Source organism: Camellia sinensis, chromosome 11 (genome assembly GCF_055761805.1).
Source record: "Camellia sinensis isolate YWXY chromosome 11, ASM5576180v1, whole genome shotgun sequence".
Classification (NCBI taxonomy): Eukaryota; Viridiplantae; Streptophyta; class Magnoliopsida; order Ericales; family Theaceae; genus Camellia; species Camellia sinensis.
Genome location: NC_138971.1, coordinates 145,559,604 through 145,586,235, shown reverse-complemented (window position 1 = coordinate 145,586,235; position 26,632 = coordinate 145,559,604). Strand labels below are relative to the sequence as shown.

The 26,632-nt window shown below is 33.8% G+C and overlaps 1 protein-coding gene across 7 annotated transcripts; it reads left to right on the top strand.

Annotated features, from left to right (window-relative positions):
* On the top strand, nucleotides 1-9,663 carry LOC145802936 (phosphomevalonate kinase, peroxisomal-like). Of its 7 annotated transcripts, none has more exons than XM_082895836.1 (11): nucleotides 1-215; nucleotides 680-769; nucleotides 936-1,080; nucleotides 2,924-3,021; nucleotides 3,186-3,295; nucleotides 3,377-3,429; nucleotides 4,557-4,940; nucleotides 7,031-7,135; nucleotides 7,479-7,706; nucleotides 8,432-8,554; nucleotides 9,135-9,663. In XM_082895836.1, the coding sequence occupies exons 2-11, from the start codon at nucleotides 762-764 to the stop codon at nucleotides 9,363-9,365; spliced, it is 1,485 nt and encodes a 494-aa protein (XP_082751962.1). In that variant the 5' UTR covers nucleotides 1-215; nucleotides 680-761; the 3' UTR covers nucleotides 9,366-9,663. The 7 variants fall into 7 exon arrangements, with proteins under 7 accessions (XP_082751962.1, XP_082751963.1, XP_082751968.1 ...); XM_082895837.1 differs by having other exon boundaries at nucleotides 105-215; nucleotides 669-769; XM_082895842.1 differs by having other exon boundaries at nucleotides 133-215; nucleotides 721-769.
* The last annotated feature ends 16,969 nt before the right edge of the window (nucleotides 9,664-26,632 follow it).

Here is a 26,632-nt window from a genome sequence, read left to right as displayed (position 1 = left end):
GTCCAATCAAATATAATGAAGATCCGAACACGTGTTGCACAATTTATGGGTTTCGACCCGGAAAAGGTCGGGTTTTAGGTAGGTGGGTTGGTGGGTCTCTCCTAAAATGGTCCAAATGAAACATTTCATTCAACGGGTCGTCGTCTTGGACGAAGAGTTTGAGAGTCTGCTGGTCGAACTAGGCAACTGTTAAAAAAACCTCATTCCCATTTCAGGTGAAAGAAACCCCTCTCTCTCTCTCTCTCTCTCTCTCTCTCTCTCTCTATATATATATATATATATAATTTATATATGTATAGGAAGATATGTCCATGTGTTCTCTAAATTTTGGGCAAATTTGAGTACATCGATTAGTGATCAAAGGTCAGCAATGAGTGATTGGCTTGAAAATTATTGGATTGTAGTTTCTACCAGTTTATAATAAACTTCACAAAGAGTGAATTGATGCATTCATCACTAACCAATCCGTACAAAGATTTCGTTTTGGTTTTGCTTTCGTTTTCCTCTGTTTGGTTGCTGGGAAACTGAGGGAAAAGAAAAGAAAATATTTTTTTTAAACCCTGTCAAATGCATAGCTATATGTGTGTAGTTAAGTGGAGAATTTTTAGCTTTTAGTTGAGATTTTTAATTTATTTGCTTTTCTTTTATTTTCTTTACATTTGGTGAAGTTTTCTTGTAGGTAGAAGTGAATTCGCTGACGTTGATTGCAACTTGTCTCAGTTGAATATTGGCTTTCGAGCTCTATTGAGAATTAAAGAACAATGGAAGTGTAAGTTAATCTAAGAAATTTCAGGAATTTCTTCAATTGCTTTTGTGATATTTATACTATATATGTAGGTATAATTTTAATGTGTATAGCAAAAGATGCTTATTGAAATTTGGGTTGGCTAAAAGATTGGAGTGTATAATGATTTGTATTTTGGTTTTTCAAATAGAGTTGCTTCTGCTCCCGGAAAGGTCTTGATGACTGGGGGTTATCTTGTTTTGGAGAGGGCCAATGCGGGGATTGTACTCAGTACAAATGCTCGATTCTACGCAATTGTGAAGCCACTTTACGAGGAAATTAAACCGGGCAGCTCGGTATGGATGCATGATCATTCTTTAAAATTTATATACTCTTCAGATTAAGTGTTGGTTTGTCTATGTTTTTATGTTTCTTGTTGTCTCATTCATTATCCCAATTCTGAGCATGTTTTTGGTGCAATGACGCTTGTACCGAATTGAGGAGATGAAGTTAACATTTGGGTGCATTTTTATGCTTGTACTCTGTTGATTGCTTTCTGCAATTGAAGAACAATTGTTGTCTTTCAAGGTTATCTATGTCTCTGTCGATATGCTCTTTTATCTCTTGCAAATTCATGCTGATGAGGCAAATTCAAAACAACTCCATTTGGTAGATATTTCTCTGAAGGCTAGTTGTTGTGGAGGCAACCTAAGTTGAACTGCAATCTATTCTAGTATTGCACACTGTGGTGAAGTATTATTTTCTTTTTTTCCTTTTCTATGTCAAAAATAAATGAGAAGTACTGTTCTAGTTTCTTAAAATGGGAACAATTAGCATGAGAAAATTCAGAGATCTTCGTAACTCCCAAGTGCATTGTTTAGTATGTTAGGGAAAAATGCCAATGTGATCCTTAAATATCTCACATGTAAGAAGTTATATTAAGGATCAAACCATGATTTCTCACTGCAGTTTGTGTTATTTTATTTTATTTGGGCACTTACTTGCTTGATTCTGCTTGTACTTTTTAGTATTAAAAATTTGTTGCGGTATTGGCTCCTAAGAGGAGTATTTTTATTAGGATATTTACTGAGCATGATATTTTTATTCTATTGTAACCTTTAGTATTTGTAATTGCTATATTGTCTTCATGGCCTTTTTGGCATGGACAGATGTGAAATTAACTTATCATCAGATATGAAGAGAAACTACATGCAAAATGTCACTAAAAGGTTTAAAAATTCATTTTAGTAGATACCATTTAGCATTTATTAAATGAATTGTTGCCTTAGAGCATCCACACCAAGCTCTTCAAATTTTTAGTCAAATTAAAGTTATTTCACTATTTTAGCTAGTCAGCTCTTAGCACCTACTACATCAAACTCTCTATTCTAACTTATTCTTATTAAAATATTATTTTCTTATTGTGTTTGTTAATCTTTCTTTTGTTATTAAATTGATAAGTTACTAGCCAAACAATTCTTAAAAAATGAAAAAAAACAAAAACAAAAACAAAAATTTTCTGTTGACCGGCCGAACTTCCAGACGGACATCCGATAACACTAATTTAGTGATGCACAATACCTCGCTTGTTGTAGCAAGATACTGCAACAAACATAAATTTTGACGAGCTACAAGTGAGTTTGATGGAGCTGATTTTTTGAAATTTATTAGCTAAAAAATGATTTTGAAGAGCTTGATGAGGATGCTCAACATCCACACCAACCTCTTCAAATTTTTAGTCAAATTAAAGCTATTTTACTATTTTAGCTAGTCACCTCTTAGCAGCATCTACTGCACCAAACTGTCTATTCTAACTTATTATTATTAAAATATTATTTTCTTATTGTGCTTGTTAGTCTTTCTTTTTTTATTAAATTGATAAGTTACTAGCCAAACAATTCTTAAAAAAAAATAAAAATAAAAATTGCCGTTGACCGATTGACAGGCCGGACGTCTGGCCAGACTTCCGGGCGGACATCCGATAATGCTAATTTAGCGATGAACAGTACCTCGCTTATTGTAGCGAGATACTGTAGCAAACCAAAATTTTGACGAGCTACAAGCGAGTTTGATGGAGCTGATATTTTGAAGTTTATTAGCTAAAAAATGATTTTGAAGAGCTCGATGAGGATGCTCTTACTAGCTTCATATTTTGTGCTCAATATTTGTGATATTATTGTTTTCTTCATGCTTTTTCAGGTATGGACAGAAGTGAAATTAACTTCTCCTCAGATGTCAAGAGAAACTACCTACAAATTGTCCCTAGAAGATTTAACATTTCAGTGTGTCTCTTCAAGGCAAGTTTCTATTGGTTTGTGCTATATTTGTGTTTTATTTAATAGTAACCAAATGCTTCCATTTATCTTTGTATGTCCTTCTGTCCAAAAGGCAATTATTTTGAATGGTTTCTCTGATCTTAATAATTATTTTGATGCTTATTATTGTTGGCTTCAAATCTCAGTGAATCAAGGAACCCCTTTGTGGAATATGCAGTGCAATATGCAGTAGCAGCAGCCCATGCAACATTTGACAAGGATAAGAAGGAAACATTACACAAACTACTTTTGCAAGGTAATGTTTGATTCTTCATCTTTCTTATATAAAAATTAACCAATTAAAAAATCTAATATCTCAACTGGATTAGTAATGCAGGTCTTGATATTACAATCTTAGGTTGCAATGACTTCTATTCATATCGGAATCAGGTATCCTATTCTTCCTATTATACTTCTAAAAATTGTTAACTTATTTGATCTTTAGTTGTATTTATTTTCTTATCTTTTTTTCCTATCATATTTTTCTACTTTTTATGAAAAATTTTAGTTTATTGTTTCTGGCATTCAGTTGCTGAAAACCAGCATGTATTGCAACAATTATCGTGTAAAAACCTTTAAGCATTTTTACCAGCCATTGAGTAGATATCTACAACTCTGAATTCTGGTCGGTGGTTTCTTTTCCAAAATTTAATTCCTACGGAAACTTCTACCACGGTGATTACACTGCACTACTCCATTCTGTACCATGGAAACATTTTGGCCTTGTTTGGTTTAACTCTCAAAACACAATTTCTGAAAAAAAATTTCCAAAATTTTGTTTGGTTGGAAATTTTTTTTAAAAAATTTCAAAATCACTTTTTCGCTCTCCTCTCTCTCTCAACCACTTTTTCTCTCACACACATATACTCAACTACAACAAAATATCAAATCATCCCAAACTCCAAAACTTTTTTCAAAATATACAACCAAACAAACCAAAAAAATTTCTGAACTTTCTCCCCAAATTTTTTTTTGAAAATTTATCTCAAAACACAAACCAAACACACCCTGTGTTTTTTGCTTCAGATGCTGTTTTTTTGTGATTTTTCTGTGAATAAATGTACCAGCTCTGTTATTTGTTTTGCATTACATCTTTGGAAGCTAGTTAACGGGGTTAATAATATAAAATCAATTTGGCATGGTCCCTGGGGGGTGTTGAAGGAAAGACAGAAAGAAAATGAATTACAGCATGCCTTTGGTATTTGGGATGGCATCACATATCTCAAAAATGGCTAAAAATCTCATGGGATGGGATTGTCCCGATTACATTGGTCGAAAGAACTGCATATAAATACAACTAGTATGTGGCAGAGCACCTGAAAGTGTTTTTTCTTTTATTTCTTCAGGAAAAGTTCACATGCTTTATAAACATATCAGGCTTGATGATAGTTCCCATTTATGATCATCATGGATTTTCAAGCCCTCCTAAGAACATGTTTCATCTGAATTCTCTTTGCCACCTGATGATTAAAGACCCATATGTCAATTTGTTGTACCTTGTGTTTTCATCCTTGTAGATTGAAGCACGTGGACTCCCATTGTCACCTGAATCATTAGCTTCCCTTCCACCATTTACATCAATTACTTTCAACACTGAAGTAAAGGGAGAAAACCGCAAGCCTGAAGTTGCAAAAACTGGATTGGGATCATCTGCAGCTATGACAACTGCAGTAGTTGCTGCTTTACTTCATTACCTTAGAGCTGTTAATCTTCCCTCATTTTCTGAAGAACAACACCAGGAAAAGGAGAATTCTGTGGATCTTGATGTGGTGCATGTGATAGCTCAAACGGCTCACTGCATTGCACAAGGGAAAGTTGGCAGTGGGTTTGATGTTAGTTCTGCAGTTTATGGGAGTCAACGTTATGCCCGCTTTTCACCAGAAGTGATTTCTTCTGCTCAGGTCTCTCTCTCTCTCTCTATATATATATATATATGTGTGTGTGTGTGTGTGTGTGTGTACATAATATGCATAGTCCAGATATTATTCTTTTTAATCATTATGTTGTCCCTCTCCCATATTTTAGAAGACTTTTTGAACTGCTTTGCAGGGAGCATCAGAATTTCTTATCCTAACTATCAAAGTAGAACTGACACAGAATCGCAATAACAACAACGATTTTTACAAGATGTAATCAGAGATCCCAGCCTTAGATATAAATAGGAGAGGATTGAGAATTCGAAGATATAAAAAATGAAAAAAAGGGAAAAAAAATGTTAACTAATGAAATAGGTATACAACAGATTTCAAATAGATGAAGAACGGGTCTAAAACTCATTGGAGAAACTATGAAAAATATATGAGCAGATAAATTCTTAAGGCCACCCAAATAACTTACCTTCAAATAAAAAATTTTGTAACATGAAATATTTAATTTTTAATGTGGTATTAACACAACTGTGCATTAAAGCACAGGTAAGACATCATTAGTGTTCCACGGAGGCATAAATCATAATTCATCAATAATCAAAAGATATCTTGAAAATATTCAAATTATCGAATATCAACTCTGTGACTGTGCTCATGATGGGCGAGACTAGAGAACAAGTAAGAAGAAGGTTACAAAGTTATGCAAGAATGAGTTTTTGCTAGTACCCTTTTGTTGAACCACATTGCAATGAGAGCTGCTTGTTTAGGCCAGTTCATGTGGTAGCTTGTAAGTCTCTAGGCAGCTTGTAAGTCTCTAGGCCATGTAGGCATGTTTAAGGAATGCTATATATTATCTTTGTAAATATTGTCAATATTTTTCGTACCGGCATGCATAGTGCAGTAAGGCTGCTGATTTTTACAAAAATGGCAGATTGATTTTCCGAATAGACTTTTATTTTCTGAATTTAATCATTAGTCACTGACCTCTTCCCTTGAGAAGGCAATAACCTAATTGTGCTCTTGTCAATTCAGGATTTCAGGGTGTTGGCAGGGGATTGAGGACAGACTTGACATTTTGGCTTTATTTACATGAATATCCCTAGACTTGATTCTAGGGTTTCACACTTAACAGTCCAATTTTCTAATGTCACAACCTACTATGCTATCTCTTACTCCTCCCCCTATGTCTCCCTCCCTGAAGGAATGAATCATATTAAGAAAACAAAATCATAGTTAACTCAACTGGGTTGCTTTGAATTATGGCTGCAAGCCTCTTGGCGCCAGATTAATGGTAGTTGATACAAAGCTTTGATGAAGGAATTCATAAAATGCCCGTCTATCTTATTTTTGACATAAATTAGATGAAGAAATTTATGTATATGTAGAAGAATGATATCATCGTCCCCAAATCTTAGGCTGTGTTTGGTAGAGTGTTCTAAAATTAATTCTACCCTTACATTCTAATGCTATGTTTGGTTTGAGTTTTCAAATCATGATTTCAAAATACATTTTGAAAACATGTTTGGTAAAGCAGACAATTTTTGAATTTTTGGTCTACCTAGTCGTCCGCCCGGACATCCTCCCGGATATCCAGCCGGTTGACCGGAACAGTACTCTTCTTCTTTTTCTTTTTCTTTTTCTTTTTCTTTTTCTTTTTCTTTTTTGCAATTGCCAATCGCCACCTGTTATTTGAAAAAAAAAAAAAAAAAAAGTATATTTATTTTTGATTTTTTTTTAAATATAGAAATTATTTTTTTAGACCAAAATAACAAATTATTTTTTGAATTGAATTTTAAAAAAAGTTTGGTTATTAGTTTTGAATATAATTTTTAATAGATTTTTTAGTTGTGTGTTTGGTTATGAGTTATAAGTTTTTCAATTAAGTTTTGAAAATTCTTTTCAAAACTCATAACCAAACAACTTTTCTCATTCAAAATTCTTTTCAAAACTCATAACCAAACAAATTTTCTCTTTTCAAATCATAATTCCAAAACTCACAAACTCAAAATACAACTCTATTCTCAAATCATAATTCTAAAACTCTACCAAACACTACCTTATATTTTCTTACAGATTTTCACTAAAATTTGTTGTTTATAAGTTTTCCTGATATGGAGTTGCAGGATGCAGTCAAAGGAAAAGCAATAGAGGAAGTCATCGGTGATGTCCTGAATGGAAAATGGGACCATGAGCAGACTAAATTTTCGTTGCCTCCGTTGATGAATCTTGTGAGTACATCATTGACATTTACCATACTTGCTATACATATTCATATCCATGCTCATTGGCAGACTTGGATATGTTATATGGCACTGAGATGACAAAATGCAACTTCCCTTGCCTAACATATGTTGTTAATCAGAGCAACTTTCTCATTAGGACCCCACTTGGCCAGACGTGAAACATATAAGACTTTGACTTAACCAACATTCTTTATTTGCTATACAACTTTTTATTTTTTCCATTTTTTGAAAAAATGTACGCTTGGTAAGAGCTTTTTTATGTTCCCTGGAAACCATGGGAACACAGTTTCTTTATTAGTTGCTATTAGTGATTGTGATGCATATGCAGTTACTAGGAGAACCAGGAGCTGGAGGATCATCCACAGTATCAATGGTGGGTGCCGTCAAGAAGTGGCAAAAATCTAAGCCTCAGAAGGCCCTTGAAACTTGGAGAAAGTTATCAGAGGCAAATTCAGCACTTGAAATCCAACTCAATATGTTAAGCACAATGGCAAAAGAACATTGGGATTCATATAAATCCACTATCGACAACTGCAGCATGCATAGGTCAGAAAAGGTAAATTCGAAACTTGTTATACAAGTACCCACTAAAGAGGTGGAGGTATATGAAATTTTGCTGATGTTGTCACAGATTAAATTTTTTTAAGACAAGAATATTAATGGAAAAAGGATCTGGACAGCCTTTTTTCTTCTCTCTTTTGATAAGTCATCTAGACAGCCAGTTAATTAAAGAGGATTTCCATATTTTCATCGTCAAAAATTTGGCCAGTTGGATGTCTGAACCAATCTTTTGATGGGTTTGATTATTTTTGTGCACGATAAGAAAATCTATTGCAATTAACAATTGAGTATTTGCTCATTATTTGGTTGCTGTACTTTTTCCATTAAAATAAAATTGCACATTGCATTATTTGTATGTTTGTTCAAACACATTTATACATATGTAGGAGCATTATTCATCACATCCAGTATTTCAAAACTACTCGCATTCATAATAAGGAGGCCAGCTCTTTGGCAGGCTGGCTGTCCTGTCAATTTGAAGAGAATTCTTCTGGTTCATTGTTTTCTTGTCTCCACTTGATAGATTGGCCCCTTATTCGAAATGATTGAATTGGGTTGCTTGGACCCTTTTCTCTATGTTGTAGTTTTGGCTACTGTCTCCCATTGCGTTAACTGTGTGCGCCCTTGGGTTTGAGTCTCCCGTTTGATGAATTCTTTCAACTGTGCTGAATTCATCTATAATATTCTAGATGATCTTATAAACTCTGTTTGCATAAACAGTGGGTGGAGCGAACTAGTGAACCAAGTGAAGTAGAAATTGTTAAAGCATTGTTAGGAGCTAGAGATACAATGCTTCAGATCAGGTGTCACATGCGCCTGATGGGTGAAGCTGCAGGCATACCGGTAGGTTCTCTTTACTATAATGCTTGTCTCCTCTCTCTCTCTCTCTCTCTCTCTCTCTCTCTCTCTCTATGTATGTATATGCATATGATATTATATTTTGTGTGTATATAAATTCCTTTCTTTTTATTACTAAAAAAGATTGAACATATATTTCCTTTCGTCCTCTTTATTAATTTGTTTTATTGCTGCAATATAAATGCCTTATTTGTCCCTTTATAACTTCAAATTGGATAGATACTAAAATATATGTCAAACAAGTTCAACTCTTTTACGAGATAGTCACCTTTCAATGTCGCATCCATGGGAATACCTCATTTTGCTATGATGTTCGTTGGTGAAAGTTGTTAATTCAATATTCAGTGTGTCAACTGTCAAATCACTTATTTATGCTGTGTTTGGATCTTGGATTTGTTGAAAGATTTGTTGAGAGAAAGAAATGGGAAGGGGAAAAAAATAGCTTCTACTTCATTCCGTTCCCTTTCGTTTTTCCTCCACAAACCAAAATCTGAACAGAGCTTCCATTTCAGAGTCGCTCTTCCACCATTTTTTTTACTGCATCTTTTTCTTTAAAAATTCGCAGATAGAACCTGAATCACAAACTGAGCTTTTGGACGCTACTATGAATATGGAAGGAGTTTTATTGGCTGGAGTTCCCGGAGCTGGTGGTTTCGATGCTGTTTTTGCAGTAACCTTAGGGAATTCAAGCAGTAATGTCACCAAAGCATGGGGTTCACTCAATGTTCTGGCCTTGCTGGTGAGAGAAGATCCTCATGGCGTTTCCTTAGAAAGCAGTGATCCACGAACCAAGTAAATTACATCAGCCTTTGCTTCAGTTAATTCTGAATAAGTTGACATCTTTCCATGTATTTTATTTTTAGTAGATTAAAAAAATTTCATATTAGGTTGAAGTGGCAACTTAATTTGCTCGAGTGAGAAATGTTATGGTATTTTTAATATGGAAATAAGCTTTATAGACATGTTTAGCCAGTGGAGGTTATACTAAACATTGAAAATCTGTAGCAATTTTGTTGAACATTCCCAGCTGTTAAGGGCTTATGTTGAAGCAGCTACATGGCAAATTGGAATAACAGAATGATTTTTAATGTTTATTATTGGCAGCAAGACCATTTGCGATCGTGTGTTCACCTCTTTTTTCCTGTTATTGCTTCAAAAGACTGCGTACATCAAACTCTTCCAATATCTCACAATGGCGGGAGTTTCGTGCATTGGGTTACTCTTTTTTCTGTTATTTTTGTTGATCTAAAGAACTACAATGAAGTTAGAAGAAATACAACTACTAAAGGTAGCAGGTAAGAAATTGCTTTATGGACCATAAGACTATTCTGAAATTTGGGTAGTTCCAAATTGCACTGTGAACTCTAATTGACCTGTGTTTGGAAAAGGTGGCTCCATAAGATACCTCCTAGCTAGAAGCTCCATAACAGCCACTCGTATTGTAATCTTAGCAGATCCCACCCACTGTTAGTCATTTGATAGTATAGTAATGGGTTCACCAATCAAATTGTGGAGAGAGAGAGGTGTGGTGAATAGGATGGTCTCAAGAATACCCAAATGATGTGAGGGGATCCATTTCTCCTCGCCACTCTTTCTCTTGCAATGGTGGGTAGTGGGGTTAGGATTAGGATTTGAGAGGAACGAAAGGTAGAGAGTGGGGGACATCGAGGTAAGGGAGGGGTCGGCGGGTGATAGGGAAGGAAGGGGAGGGGGTGGGGGGCATAGGGAGGAAAAGGGTGGGGGTATAAGAGTAAGATATCTTAAAAAATGAAATATCCAACAAATTTTTTAAAAACATTTAAGGGTGCGCTTCAAATTTCAACCTAACAAGGCCAACCTGTTTGGACCACAACTGAAACTGAAACTCATATTTACAAATTTGTTAGAGATTTTTAAAGTAAAAAAAGTATCACATATGTTAGGGGGGGAAAAAAGGAGTCATATCTCTTAAAATGTATTAGATATTCTCAACTAGTGTTTGTCATGGTGGTGGAGAGAGAAGGGAGGCATATCTTTAAGTAGTTGAATATAATTCTTCATGTTTAATATATATGTATATTTTCCTGTATGTAATTATTTGACCATTGAACAAATGTATGTTTCTCTTATTGACATTTCAAGTGTTGATCCATTCATGTTTCACTCAATAGAATATCCTTCTTCCAATATGCTTTTGGATGTATACATTCATACCCAAAAAAATATAAACCTTATATATTCTTTATTTTGCATGATATGTGGATTAGTTTGAAAGTCCAAACCCACAACAACCATGATGGCTTGTCAATAAGACTTTTCAAATTGCATATATATATATATATATATATATGTTGTTTCATCTTCTCTCCCCCAATTGTCAACCCACAACCCAATCAGGGAGCAAATACAAGTTTGGGGTACCCTTTGTCTTCTAAATCTTGTGATATTGCCAAGTAATCATTTGGGTTTTTTTTTTTTTTTGGATCTCCACATTAATTTTTTCATCAATTATTTACTGTAATGAGTTTTTTATATAAAAATAGAGACCCAAGTTCATTAGACGGAAGTCTAGAGTCTAAACAGTGTGATAACATTATAAAAATAGCGGAGTTGAGAGGTTTTGAACTCTCCTCTCCTTATTATACGTATGTATATTATCAAGGGTCATGATTGAAACTCCCTCTAATCACCACCCCCATCACCCCCTCACACACACGTGGCGGGTGGTGATTGGAGAAGAAGGAAAAAAAAAAGAAAAAGAAAAAGAAAAACTCACCGATTATATTAAGGGGGGTCAAAGGGAGTGGAAGGGAAAAGGGATCCGCAACATTATTGATATTATCAAATCACGTATATCTTTTATTTTGTATATCTGTTTTGCGCTTTGTTACTTTTTTATTATTAAAACAATTTGATCTAGACAATGTTTCCGGGTCTTGCTCACAATTGCATGAAGGGCCCCAAAAATGAATCAATTTATATTTTTATTAGTTTTTTGGAATTTAGTTAAAAAGTAATTTATTGATAAAAAATATAAAAATAATATTAAAAAAATAATTTATTTGGTATAATTTTTTTTTTTTTTCTTTTCATGATGCTTTTGTAACCTGAGTGGTAACTAATTTACACTTTTTAACTATAAGTGAATCTAGTAATATGAGTTTAGAATTTTTTTATAAATTTGTTTGGGATTAACTTACGTCTGGTTTAAGAATTAACTATTTTAATTGATTTTTTAACTTTTTTAAAAAGATGCGTAAAAAATTAAAAAAAGTGATGCAATAATTTATAATAACTTTTTATGAATAGACTAATTTAATCAAAAAATTAAGAAGTTACTAAAAATAAAGTCAAAAAAGTACTTAAAATGTCAAAAAAAACACTAAATAGCTCAAATGTTATACCAAAAATAAATAAAATAAATCATTCTCATTCCATCTATTGTTTTGCAAAAAATTTTATAAAAAATAAAAATAAAAATTCATTCTCAAACTTTCACTTCATATTTTAACCACAAAAGCAATTACTTCCAAACCAACTGCAAAACACCCAATGCAGTGAAGTTTTGTTTACCAAAACCAACATGAAATGGCACTAACAAATCAGACATACATATAGTACAACAATAATGGAACTGCACAAACTGTGTCTGTACATATATTTGTTTGAATTGGTGATGTATCATTCAGAACTGAGGTTGGACCACTGTATGAATGTGGGTCCCAGTTGACATTGATCATATGGTCCTTTTTACATCTCCCTCCATCCATTGATGTATTGACCTGGGCAACAACAGGAGTCTAACGCCCCGTTTGTTTTGGACTATAAGGAGTGGATTGGGATTATTAATTCTTTGGTATTATTAATAGAGTGTTTATTTTGAGAAATGGGGAGAGGACTATTAATCCCTTAGTATTAGTAGTCTTCTTGAAAGGGAGATTGGTAAGGAAGAGATAGAGATAATATTAAAAAAATAGTTAGTGAATTAGAATTTTTTTATATTTTTTATATATTGAGAATTTTTTTAAATATAATGTTTAATTTTTTATATTTTTTTTATTTATTTTATTATTTTATATAAAAATAATTTAACAATTCTTCACTGTTAATCTCCTCACTATCAATCTCCTCACTAACAACTCCTTCACTATTAATCTCCTTATTATAAATCTTGTCCATTCTACTTCTAAAAACAACCGGAGCATAAAATAAAGAAAAGACCCCATAACAAAATGATAATAAGTACTCTCCCTATTTTATTTCACAAGGCCCCAAAAGTGCCACTGCACCTAAAGCTGAACAATGCTCCTTTTGATAAATGTGTTTTGCTCTAAACTTTCCAAACATTTAAAAAAGAGGCTTTGCACATGAGATAATTTGATTTGGTGTCCTACCGCATCCATCGAAAGAGTTTTTATGGCCAGTTTTACTTAACTTTTGAATAAAATTTGAGATTTAAATCTTGTTTGCAGTTTGACTTTTTTTACATAGTGAAATAAATTAATATATTTAAGATGATATTTTTTAATGGGAGATTTATCAATAAATCTCAAAATTTGAATTTATGAATCAATTAGTCCCATTTTTATTCTATTAAATCGTTTAGTCCCATTTAATTGTGAGGGACGTAATTACCCTCATCTAACCGTTGCTGATGCAGTTGTCGGGCGGAAATTAGGTGAGACACGTGTGTCACTCACGTGCGTGATTAGTGAATGGATGTGTGGTGTGTTGCATGTGATACACTGGTAGGGTGTCACAGAATGGCAAAGCGCCGTAAGGGGTTTTTTATTGGGCTGGGTTGGTGTGTTTGGGGGTTAACACACAACACACACACTGATACACGGGACACACGCACACAACTTCTCTTCGATCTGAGGTAAGACACACACAGGGGGTGGCATGGGCTCTCTCTTTCTCCTATCACACACAGATACACACATACATTGTGAGGGGCAGACAGACACACACACACAAATACACACATACATTGCGAGGGGCAGACACACACACACACAATAGCTAATCGATGCGACGCCGTTGCTAACCGATCAGATCTTCCTGAGCCGCCGGTTCGTGCGCCGTCCGCCGAGCCTCCGCGGCAGTCGGAGAATGATGCGCGAGCCAGAGTTGAGGGTAAGAGAGGCGGCGGCGGAGCAGATCGAAGAGAGGCAGAGCGATTGGGCGTACTCGAAGCCGATCGTGATTCTGAATTTGTTGTGGAACTTTGCGTTCGTGTTCGTTGCTTTGTCAGTGTTGGTGGTGAGTCGGAAGGAGTCTCCGACGAAGCCTTTGAGGCTTTGGATTGTTGGATATGCGTTGCAGTGTGTGCTTCACATGGTGTGTGTTTCGGGTGGAGTATAAGCGGATAGCACAGAGCCTTGATCGGGGAGACACACACAGGGCACTCTCGTCCACGCAGTAAAACAAAAATAAAAAAAAAAATCAAAAAGGACCAAATCAACCCACCAACAGGACTATTTGGTATAATAGAATAAAAGTGGGACTATTTGGTATAACAGTTTGTGAAGTAGGATTTATTGGTAAATAATCCTTTTTTAAATGGGTAAATTATATTGATTTTCTTTAAAAAAAATTTAAAAAAATATCAAGTCTTATAAGTAAAGTTAAAAGAGACCAAAATTTATACATATTATATCAAGACAAAAAGATACACAAGATAACATATATATTTTAATATAAAATATATAAAAATATTATTTTTTATCCATACAACTAATGAAATTTTGATAAAAAATGAGTCAAGTGTTATAGAATTAAAACCTCAAAGGAATCAAGTATAATTATGCCAAACTTGTAGAACTTATTATATTTTTCTCCAAACTTCAAAAAAGGTCATTGTAGTTTACCCATTTTAGTTTTATGAAAAAACATGAATTATTGTTGTATATGATTAACTATTTTGATAACTTTTTGAATTTTTTTTAATAGCTTTGAAATTTTAGTGAAATTTTTTTTGGAAAAAATTATTGAAAAATCCCATTTTGGAAACTACTGTACCATTTGGTCTCACGTTTAAAATGGTTCATTGAGGAGTCCTTGTTAGGTGTAATGTGTGACTAATAAGTCCATTTTCAAACGTAGATGGGTATTGGTTAGACGGATATACCCTCGCTAGTTAATTTGAGAAGTTTTTTTTTTTTTTTTTGGGAATGTGTGACAACGATAGGTATGATATGATACTCCAATATAGCATGTATTAATGTGACACTCCCACGATAGAATACTCCAAAAAAATTAAAAACTTCTTAATGTACTTTTTTCAAATGTGAAAACGTGACAGATATGATGTAGCACTCCAAAATTTTTACACATCCTGTACTTTTTCCAAATGTGACAACATGGTAGGTATGATGCGACACTCCAAAAAAATAAAAACTCCTTAGTATACTTTTTTCAAATGTGACAACATGACGGGTATGTTATAACATTGTAAAAAAATTAAAAACTCCTTAGTGTACTTTTCCTAAACGTGACATGTAACACTCTAATGTGGCGAACCCAATTTGATTGAATTATTGTGTGTCTTCACGTCACGCGCCAAAAAATAATTAGTAAAAAATTTATGTCCACACTACGCGTATTAAGAACAATCAAACTTTAAAAAATTACTAGTGCGCTTTTCGAACAACGTGACATACAAACACCCCACCACCTTTCTCATACATAACCACACCACCTGTCCCCCAACTATACTAATAATGGCAAAACAGTCAATAAATAATTTAAGGGACCACTCATTTAACAATCTTGATTTTTCGTAAAACATTATTTATTATTGTTATTTTATTTTATTTTTAGCTTTATTAATTACTTGGCTACATGAGAATTTAATGTGATATTTAATTAATTTAATGTGATATTTAATTATATATAATTAATCTATATATATATATATATATTGATTTTATATAATATATTTATAAATGTTGTATTTATGTGGTATTTATAAAATATAATATAATCATCATAAATTAGGTTAATCATAAGGGTTGCTATTAAGGAGGGGGAAAAAGAAAACAAAAACAGAGGGATCCGAGAAAGAGAGACGAGAGAGAGAGAGAGAGAGAGAGAGGGAGAGCGAGAGAGATTAATCAAAGAAAAAGGGAGAGAGTGTAGTGGATTGTTGTGCACAACATTTCCGAAGAAAGAGATAGACAGCGTGGAGACAGTGGTGAGGTAGAGAGAGAAAAAAAAAAAAAGTTAAAGGTTTTATTTTAGGAATTTTATTAATTTTTTAAGTAATTCTTTAATCTTTAAAAAAATATTGTGAGTGTAAAACTCATTTTCCTTTATTTATATTTATTGTGTTGATATTATTTATTTATTTTTATTTATTTGATATTGGTTTGATATTGTATTTATATGAAAATGATGGGTTGATTTTAATTATTTGATTAGTTGTGTATGCAAGATTTTGAGTTTTTATATGTATTTATTTTATGATTGTAATCACACATATGGTTATATGAAATTAAAATAAATTTGGAACTCATAAATAAATTTTGAATACTTCACCATGACTCGATAGATTGTTATTTTATTTGAGTGTTGATGAGCAAGAGTGTATAAAAAAAATGTGAGAATTATGAGATTTATTTGAATGTCTTAGGCTTAGCATTATTATATATTGTTAAGTGAGGGATTGTGTATATATATTGTTGCATTATTATCAGGAGTAAACAAGTGCTTTGATTTACACACGTACGTATATGCTAACCATTCGGGGAGTGTGGGTCAAACTCGAGATGATATCTTTGTGCAAGTTTGGCTTCGGAACAGTGTTAGATATACGGGAGGCACGTGGGATATATGTGTAGGCCGAAGTGGTGGAGTTAACGTACAAAGAATTATTTATGAATTTATTGGTATAGTTTGAATTCTATTGATTTATACATTTTGAAAAATAGTAAACGACCATGATAAATTACGAAATTTAGATAGAGGCATATATACGTAATTCTAGATAACTTTTGTATTTTTACTTGTTACTAAAAAAATCGATTAGAACTTATAATCGGATGATCTTGGTTATAATAATATTTATTCATTTTAGGAATGCAGATTTTAGATGTTGTTTTTAACCCACGAAACGAGCTCATTTTTATTGATTTCGTGTAAAGTAAAGTAAAATATTATTCTGAACACTTTTTGTGTTTTGAACTTTTCCGAAAAAAATCATCTTAGGATAATTTATTTTCATTTTCAACTTTAGATTTTTCGGTTAAATTCCGTCTAGATTCTTCTATCAAATTTTTCTCTCAACCTGTTCAGTTTCTACTAAATTTGTTCACTTTGCCTTTTAGAAATTTGATTCTGTACAAATTTTATTCTTTGAGTATTAATACATTCAAATGATTTAAGCATGAAACAGTGTATTTTTATACTTCTTCAGCAATTTACTTATGATTAAATTATATTAACTTTATTTTTCCAGAATAGCGGGTTCTACTAACTTTTTTATATAGGACTGACCTGTCATATTTTTATTTTTATTTTGTTTATTTTTTTTGTATACTCAATTTATATTTAGTTGTATACGGGTAAGAAATTAAATACCACCGTATCTCGAGAAACTACCAATTCGTCTCGGTGCGGGTGGAATTACTTGTCTTGTCCTGTAACAAGAATTAAATGTACTTTTGTTTGTGTCTGATGGACACGTGGGTGTCAAATCTTATACTCATACTAGCATACTTGTATACTGACCCGTTTTGTCTCTTAGCATTTCAGGTGCATTCTGTTTAAACACAGCCGAACTTCCTTTGCAGGATTAATTGGAGCTACGGTGGTGACGAGAAATAACTACGATCATAGGACATGTCTCTTGGATTTCTTTTGTTTTCTGGAGTTTATGATTGATATTAGTTTATTTACTTATTTATTTTTTTATGACCTTAGTATTTTGACCATAGTATTTTGACAAATTGGCATTGTGAGTTATTTTTCAACTTCACATTATTTAAGTTGTTTTAACTAGTTGTTGTTACTTTAATGTTAGAGGTATTTAATATCCATGAATTTATGATGGATTGTTTGGTTCATGTTTATTAATTTTTTTATATCTTGTATTTTTTTTAGCATTGAATTCTACTTAAAACTTATAGAAACCAAAACGTTTAGATTTTATTTCACCCTTAGGATTTGAATGATGGAATATTTATTGGAATTTGGTCCTAATTTAATATTTAATTTTCTAAATTTTGAGGCGTGACAACTCAGTCACTAAAAAAATCATTTAGGACCTTATGAATTATAAGTCTATAAAACGAAATTTACTGGTTAATTCTCAAATTTTTTTAGTGACTTCTAATTTTTAGCTTCTTTTCTTTACTTTCTTAGTTCTCAAGCGAATCTTGCTAAGGTATAACAAAATTTTGATAATTATTTTTTAAATGAGATATTTGTTTTTAAAAAATTGTTTGGTATTAAATGTATAACCCATTTTATGATTGAGAGTTATCCATCCTTAATTGTGTTATAAAAAAAATTAATAAAAATAGATTAGAAAAAAAAAAAAGGAGAGATCATGTAATAAAAACTTTTTTAATTTCTTACCGAAACACGAAATCAAATATTAACTATTAATCTTTAAGTAAAGAAATATACATATATATATATATATATATATTTTTTTTTATTTTGGGCGGAGACAAGTCTTATGAGTAATATTATATAAATAAATTATTTTTACAAATTTAACTTTCAATGTGATGTAATAGCTAAGATATTTGTCTAATATTTTTCTAATGCATAAACTAAAATAATAGAATGTATTCAGAATAAAAAAATAAAAATAAATCAAAGTCATAAATGGGGTGCCTTGTTAAAATGGCTTGCATAAAGAGAGTGTTCTTCACGCTTAACTAAAGCGCGTGGATACAGAATCCCATCGCTTACGAAAATCTTGGTCGTGTGTGTGCTACCCGCAGCAGCCTTTGACATGCGCGTGGCCATTATACTCCGCTACCCTCTCTTCCTCTTCCTCTTCCTCTTCCTTCCCCACGAGCTAACGCAAAAATTACTTCCACTATTATTATTTTACAATTATTTTATCTTTAATTGTACTAGTAATTAATCTTCTTCTTTAATTATGGTATTATTTTAAAATTTTAATTATAATTTTTTTTTACATTTAATTATGAATTTTTTTGGTTATAATTAAAAAAATATAAAATTATACTGGTGTGCTTGGTTTGGTTTTGGGAGACAAATTTTCAAAAAAATATTTGGAAAGAGAGTTTAGAAATTTTTTAATTTGTTTAGTTGTTTATTTTGGACATAGTTTTGGAATATGGGAGTTTAGAATTGTAAATCAAAGTATAAAACATGCAGCGGAATAAAATGTTTAGATCATACCTTTTCTTTGATCTAAAACCTTGTGGATAAATCACGTGCTTCCTGAATCTAGTCAATCAACCCAGCAGTGAAGTGATATTACAATATTGAATATCACCCACACAAACCACAGTGCAAATGGCTTTGATCGTTATTTTGGGAGAGAGTCAGTATTTTGAAAAAAAACAAACATACGTTGTTTTTCCACTTAATCACCCATATCCCATATAAATGAGATAATATCTGATATCTATATCATCTATCCATATCATGATATGATAGATATATATCCTGAGTGGCTATCCAAATAGGTTTGAATTCAAATTCAAAACCCATTTGGATGAGGTTCAAAAGGTTTTAAGGGTCATGCCACATGGGCGCCAAATTTCTAACATCTCCCACTCGGACATGAGTTGGCATGACACTGCCACGTATCAATCTCAATCTCCCAAAAAATAAACAATCTCATACTAGCCACTGCACCGTGCGACTGCTGAGAACACCTGCATGTGGGAGCTCTATACTAGAAACTCAAAATGAGCCAGCATAGAGACATCAACCCAAAAAGAAAAGAAATAGTGTCTCATATACCCCAGACCCATCTAATTACACCGGTCCAAAAAACATCTCTAATCCCTCAAAAAGAGCATGTTTGACCCTCTCAATTCTTGCAATATATTCACACTCAATTCGCCTTTCATACAGAGCGATGTGAGTTGCCGGCAGTGAATATACAACAGTGGTGTAATACTAGATGATCTTCCCTTTGCACTCATGCCATTTAGTTTAGGATTGACCGCTTTCCCAGTGATGTCCCTTAAGGCCGAATCATGCACGACCGCAGGCAACATACCAAAGTAGCAGAACATCAACCCTTTACTTTATGACATAGTCAAAAGTTACAAAAGGGTACATAAATGAAAGTCATATCAATAATGACACGTAAGACTCACACGGTGAGGAAGCAGGGATCCATTCTCTCACCTCATTACTCGGTCGCCAAGCACATATAGTATGAATACATGCTACGGTGGAGTAACTCTTCCATAAAGAGTGACGTCATACTCGATACACCGTACAGATATTAGTCTAGTCGCTTTCTAGCGCTTAACCCGAATTCTCTATTTGCTCGCCTTCTAGGCGCCAAATGAGATATCGTATCTGGCTAATCATAACAGGCACAACATGGAAAGTGGGTACTAACATCCATGTTTGGTCCTTAACACGACCTCATCTTGGTTATAACCAAGGCGACATATATAGTGGATGATTTAAGCCTCTCTTGGCTCCAAATAAAAATAAACCACCAGTCTTATCCTTGCTCGCTCCCAAGCGCCAAGGGCGATTGCTCGTGTGAGTGAGCCAATCTTGCCTGCTGACATCATCATTTGCTAATCATTATAACACAAACCGTAATAGTGTCAACATCCCATCATCTCAAAATAAGTGATCGATTTAAAAAAAAAATGACCACAGCTTGCGCAATTATAGATTCCAAACATAAGCCTTATCAGCACCTCTTGTAATAAGTATATACAACGGAATCCACCATGTGTGCCTCACATGAAATGATTTAAGATCACTACCTCTTGCGCAATAACCTCTCTAAAGATATTTTGGTGACCAATTTGCGTTCATTCTTAGTGCGCCCAACTAGCACAGATGCGCCCAACTAGCGCATTGAATCTTACAATGAGAAAATTAATATACTACTAGTAAAGCATTTTATCCACAGTCTAATGAGCAAGGTCAATGTCTAAACAACTCAGTTGATCATTTACCAAAGATAACGCTTATCATGCCGAATATGCCCACATAGCGTACTTTAGGCTCCCACAACAAAGAAAAGATCGAGGAATATAGGTCATCTGTTTCTCCCAAAGACAATCCGAGGATTCACTTAATAGCTAAGGCTCTGGCTTTTACCAATATGTAAGTCAATGGGTTTGTAATTTTGCATCTAGAATCGTTCTAGGATATTCCTTATGTAAGTCATCGAAGACAAAACATGAATTCTCCCAAAGCAATCCCTAAGGATCATACATCCGAGCATATAAATTACATCACCCATGTCCATCATATCTAAAATAGAGGACTGCCCACCCTAGGTGGTGACAACCTTATAAATTCTTGGCTCATAATGACTAAGTAAGGAAAACTTCTTTTGGACCATTGATCATGCCTCAGTGGTCTTCATCGATCATCGTTGGCCTATCATGGCTTGACGAAATCTAAGAACCACTATTTGGATAACTGTTTTAGGCTGTAAAAGATTTATTAGAGCTAGCAACCTTTTTGCGCTCCTAACTTTTCACCATAAAAGCAGAAGGTAAATCCTTACGGATCTACTTATCCAATTCTCTAATGAAAAATCGGGTCACAATGTCCACAAATCAATGTTCCGAACTTATGTCAATCATAGCCTAAGTCAAAATAACCTCACTCCCCAGGAGGAAGTCTTCTCATGGTCTACACTTTCCTCAATGGTGCGACCATTCGGTATCTAGCGAGCCTTATGCCTCAACAATGACTATCCAAATTACGCATAACTTTATAACAGTTTTGCGTCATAATGGAAAGTCAACCAAATTATAAAAATGGTTAATCCTCAAAGACTTTGTCTTAAACTGCGCAACATTGATCCACTTTCTAAAAACAGGGGACTAGAGCCTTTGGCATTATCCTAGGCTCTTTATCATCTTGCGGAGCAATCATGAATGTTTCCCTCTCAATCACCCAGTGATGACGTGGAAAATTTTCACATTTGCTACCACGCAACTAAGAATGTAGAGTATTCTATTCTAATAGAGTAATCCATTAGTAGGCACATCGCTTCCACTGTCCCTAGGATATTAGAAATTTCTTTCCATTTTCAACTAGGCTACATAGAGCGCTATGCTTGGAATTCTCCATCTTATAGAGTTCCAAAAACTCTATTCACGTCACCTTTACTAATAAAACTTTATGTGACTTAGTTACACTACCACAAAGCTGCTTACCTATATGCACATGACCTGGAGGGTTTGCATGACTGCATACAATAATGCGCCACACGACCCTTTGTGTTTACAAGACAGCATACAATAATGCGCTATAGAACCCTAGGTCTGAACTTCGCAATCTTATGAGAAGTAAGATAAAGATAAGCTGCTTAACGGTTACAGATCGCCCATAGATGGCTCTCCGCTAACCCATTACTCAAATGGAGTGTAAAATCTGATATGGAGGGCACTTAGTTAGGGATATAGGCAACAAACTAGTGCAATTTCCAATTGGAAAACATTTTGCGCCATTATCCACCTATCATTAACAATATTTAATTCCTTATCTCTACTATACAATTGTGTTGTTGAGTACTAGGAATAATCAATTTTCTAAGCACCCATCTCTCTTCACAGAGTTTTCTAAAAAATAACTCAAATAGATATTCGCCACCTTGGTCAAAACTAAAAGCATGAAAGCTGTTATCTAATTGATCTCAACCTCATATGTGCAATGTCAAAAATCATCTCAAAACTTTTGACTTATGGGAGATCAAATAGTCTTGACTCAGATGCATATCGTGATCTATAAATGTGTCGAGATTGAGGCTTAGCTATCATACCCTTACACATATCTAGTCACAAATATCATAGTGGACTAAATGCGCCAAAACAAATGACCTTCTACGGCTTTCCTACTCACTTGTGCGCACCCATTGCGAACAAAGTTACACATTCACATGAGAGTAGGATGTCATAAGCGAGTGGGCTCGAGAAGGCCTACTCAAACCATCGTGTCATCATCTCATTAATGTGATTAAGTATAATAAGCCACCGGTTCATGACCAATGTCATAAACTAATTCCAATCATCTTAATGTGTGAGTTCTCGAAGATAAGTTTAAAAGGTTTAGGCCCAACTAGGTAATGACTCAGGACTAATTCATATTCACTAGATCATAAAAGGATGTCATGGAGATATCAAGTGCGCCTAAGTCGCAAATTTAACTAGTAAGTGCTAATCCCCTGCACCTTCAAGTCAATTTTATTCTCCATACACTTTAATACATCTAGTTGAAAGATGACGATACTCCTCTTGCCATATCTATTTCTCGCTTCATAGTTACTTGTAATTAATTCTACTATCCACAAGAATGAGAGAATAAGCTATCAACTATGACAGCTCCTGAAGTAACCTAAGCGCGAATTAGGCTAAATAGTCTAATTCAACACAATGCTCTTGCTCTCACGAGCCATGCGTCAAATTCTTTGTCAGCCTTGACCTTTTCATTACTATGCTGCAACGTTTGCGCTTAGTGGTAAATGTTATTCAAAATGTTAGCCTAGTAAAGGAATCACACAAAGAAGCACCTCATCCATGTCTCACACTTAAGTGTGGAAACAAAGTGTCCAGACTTAGACAAGTTAGCGATGCTAATAGATTTTGCAGCCACTTGGCGCTAATCTTTTCACTTAGTGTTAATAGATTTTGCTGCTACTAAGCGCTAATCTTTTAATCTTCAAGTGATACTTCAACGCACACTATTATAGTGCATAAATTTTATTATTATTTTTTTTTTATCCACTCCCAATAATTGGCTAGAGAGCAAAACACTGCTTAAACTGGCTACTCGTCTTACACTTAATGACTAATTTATTTAAGCTCGCATTTCTTGGATGACGTGACTCTTGAATGTTACTTCATCCAATGATGTAACATTATTTACAAGTCAAATTACAAAGTCAATCCGCGCAGCTCATTAGTCAAGATCATATACAGATCTATTGAGGGCTTACTAATTTCATAACTTCAAAACTCGCCAACCAAAACTATGTAGCGTGCCGCTAACTATAGCGCACACATTAGTTTTTATTGTGCTGAACAAGGCAACAAAACCATGGCGACTTTGAGTCATGTTTCGTTACTTTGGCTCAATTAAGGTTTGACCTAAAGTCTCCAAGACTTTTGCTCATCTAAAGAATGGGATTAGTTTGTTCATTTTTGAACATCTCTACTAAGTCTAGGTCAACCAAATTAACTTCCATAAGCTAAATCAATTTAGAGAGAAATTCGCATTGGGATTAATTTGATTAGCATAATATAATTTTGCCGCAAAAATCTAAATTAAATAGTGACAATATTACACAAGTCGCAAGATCGAAAATTCGCTATGCTCGTAATCATCTCTTGCGCCACAAGTGACAATTATCCAAAATTTAGTTTAATTTATGCGCAAAATATTGGTTTTCGGGAGTTAATCTACAAAGATTTCTCTCAACCGAATAACCTCCCACTGACTATGGCATATACAAAGCATGATAAATTCCATACAATAGCATTTTAATGTAAATCTACAAATAACTCATGCTATATTTATTTAATAATGGAATTCTAATAAATAAATAAATAATCATGCTCTTCTAATTACAACATATTACAAACCCAAAAAAAATAAGCTGTATTCAATATTCAGATTATGCCATAATTAAAGTGTACATCATTTTGGAATTTTCTGGAATTTTTCTGAAATATTCTGGAATTTTAAATAACTAATAAACACACATAAAATTAGAAATAAAAAAATCCAGAAACTGATAAACTGAGACAATATTACCAGTAGATAGTAAAACATTTCAGAAGTCCACAATAAAAATTTCAACCCTAGAAAATTATTTATGCAATACCAGAATCATTTTAAAGCATAAAAAATGAATTATTAACACAGAAAAAATATTTTTTATTTTCGTAAAATTTTCAAAATTTTACAGAAGATATAAAATTTAATTCTGAGTGTAACGGTACCAACCATGCTTAAAACAAAGCTATAACGAATAAATTATGGCCAATTAACGCAATTCAGAATTAAAAATAAACAAACAGAGCCTTAGAGCCAAGCCAGGCGGGAAAAACGGCTCGGCTCGGTTCGCCGCCGCTCAGCGCAACTCGGCGCGAGTCGGCTCAAGGAGCGGCTCGGCGCGCGGCTCAGCCGCGGCTCGACGCTCGGCTCCAACACGCGGCGCGCGTGCGAGGCGCGGACGGCGCGTGTGCGTGGACAGCGCTGCCGACGCGTGCGTGATGGCGCGTGCAGGCGCGTCAGCAGGGCATCCGGCGCGTGGTGGCGCGTGGCGCAGCTGGGAGGCGTCATACAGCGCGTGAATCACACGCGCCGCCTTCTCGGGTGTTTTCTAGTCCGATTTTTGTACTGCCAGACTCCTTTTTTTAAAATAAAACCGTTTATGGTATGAAAAAAAGACATTAATGAACATAAAAAAAAGTATTTATGCTCTTAATCTAATCAAAGTAGATTTTTTTTCTCCTTTACAAACATTCATGTATATAATGTAAACATACACATGTAAAAATATACACATGATTAAAGGAAACACGAAAATATCCATCAATGGCTCTGATACCAATGTAAATCAAAGTATAAAACATGCAGCGGAATAAAATGTTTAGATCATACCTTTTCTTTGATCTAAAACCTTGTGCATAAATCACGTGTTTCCTGAATCTAGTCAATCAACCCAGCAGTGAAGTGATATTACAATATTGAATATCACCCACACAAACCACAGTGCAAATGACTTTGATCGTTATTTTGGGAGAGAGTCAGTATATTGAAAAAAAACAAACATACGTTGTCTTTCCACTTAATCACCCATATCCCATATATCAGATATATAATCTATTTATCTCATTTATCCATTTGTTAAATGAGATAATATCTGATATCTATATCATCTATCCATATCATGATATGATAGATATATATATCCTGAGTGGCTATCCAAATAGGTTTGAATTCAAATTCAAAACCCATTTGGATGAGGTTCAAAAGGTTCTAAGGGTCATGCCACATGGGCGCCCAATTTCTAACAAGAATGATATGATATTTTATTATAGTTGAGTATATGTGTGTAAAAGAAAAAATGATTGGAAAGAGAGAGGAGAAAGAAAAAGTGATTGATTGATATGTAGAAGAGAGAAAGTAATTTTGGAAATTTTTTTTCTAAGTGGATTGACTTTTTGGCTTTTTGGCTATTTTAGCCTAGGCTAAAAAGTTTGGTTTGGAAAGGGCTTTTTGGCTTTTTTGACTTTTTTTTGTGAAAGAAGAATGTAATGATTATGGGTTGGATGCGATATTTTATTTTTGTGGCTAAAATAGCCTATTTTGTATTTTGTGACTAAAATAGCCAAAAAAATCAGGTTTAGCTCTTGCCAAACGGAGGCTAAACCAAACAAAAATTTGAAAAATTTTCTCGAAATATACTCTCTCAAAAACAAACCAAACAAAGCCACTATTTTCTTCTGTAATTATAAAATGTACCATAATCTTTCCCTTTTGTGATATATTGATGCCTTTTATGTTTTTCTCAAAAAACTTAAAAATTAAAAAAAAAATCTCCTTATATATTTTGTGATGTTATCACTTTCTTATAATTGTCTCCAAAATTACAAAAATATTTTGGAGCTCTAATTTGTGAGTTCTAATAACTCTAATGTGTATATGGGACCTATCTAATATGATGTTTTGGCCTTTTTTTTATATATTTTTGATTTTTCACCTTATTAGAGCTCAATTAAAGTTTTAATTTTAGAGAAATATATCATTATTACCAAAATTATTAGGCTGTGTTGGATACACACAAGGATGGATCTAGAGGGGGCAAAGGGGGGCGGCCGCACCCCCAAAAATTTGAAAAATATCATATATTATATTAGAAATTTTAAAATAATTTAA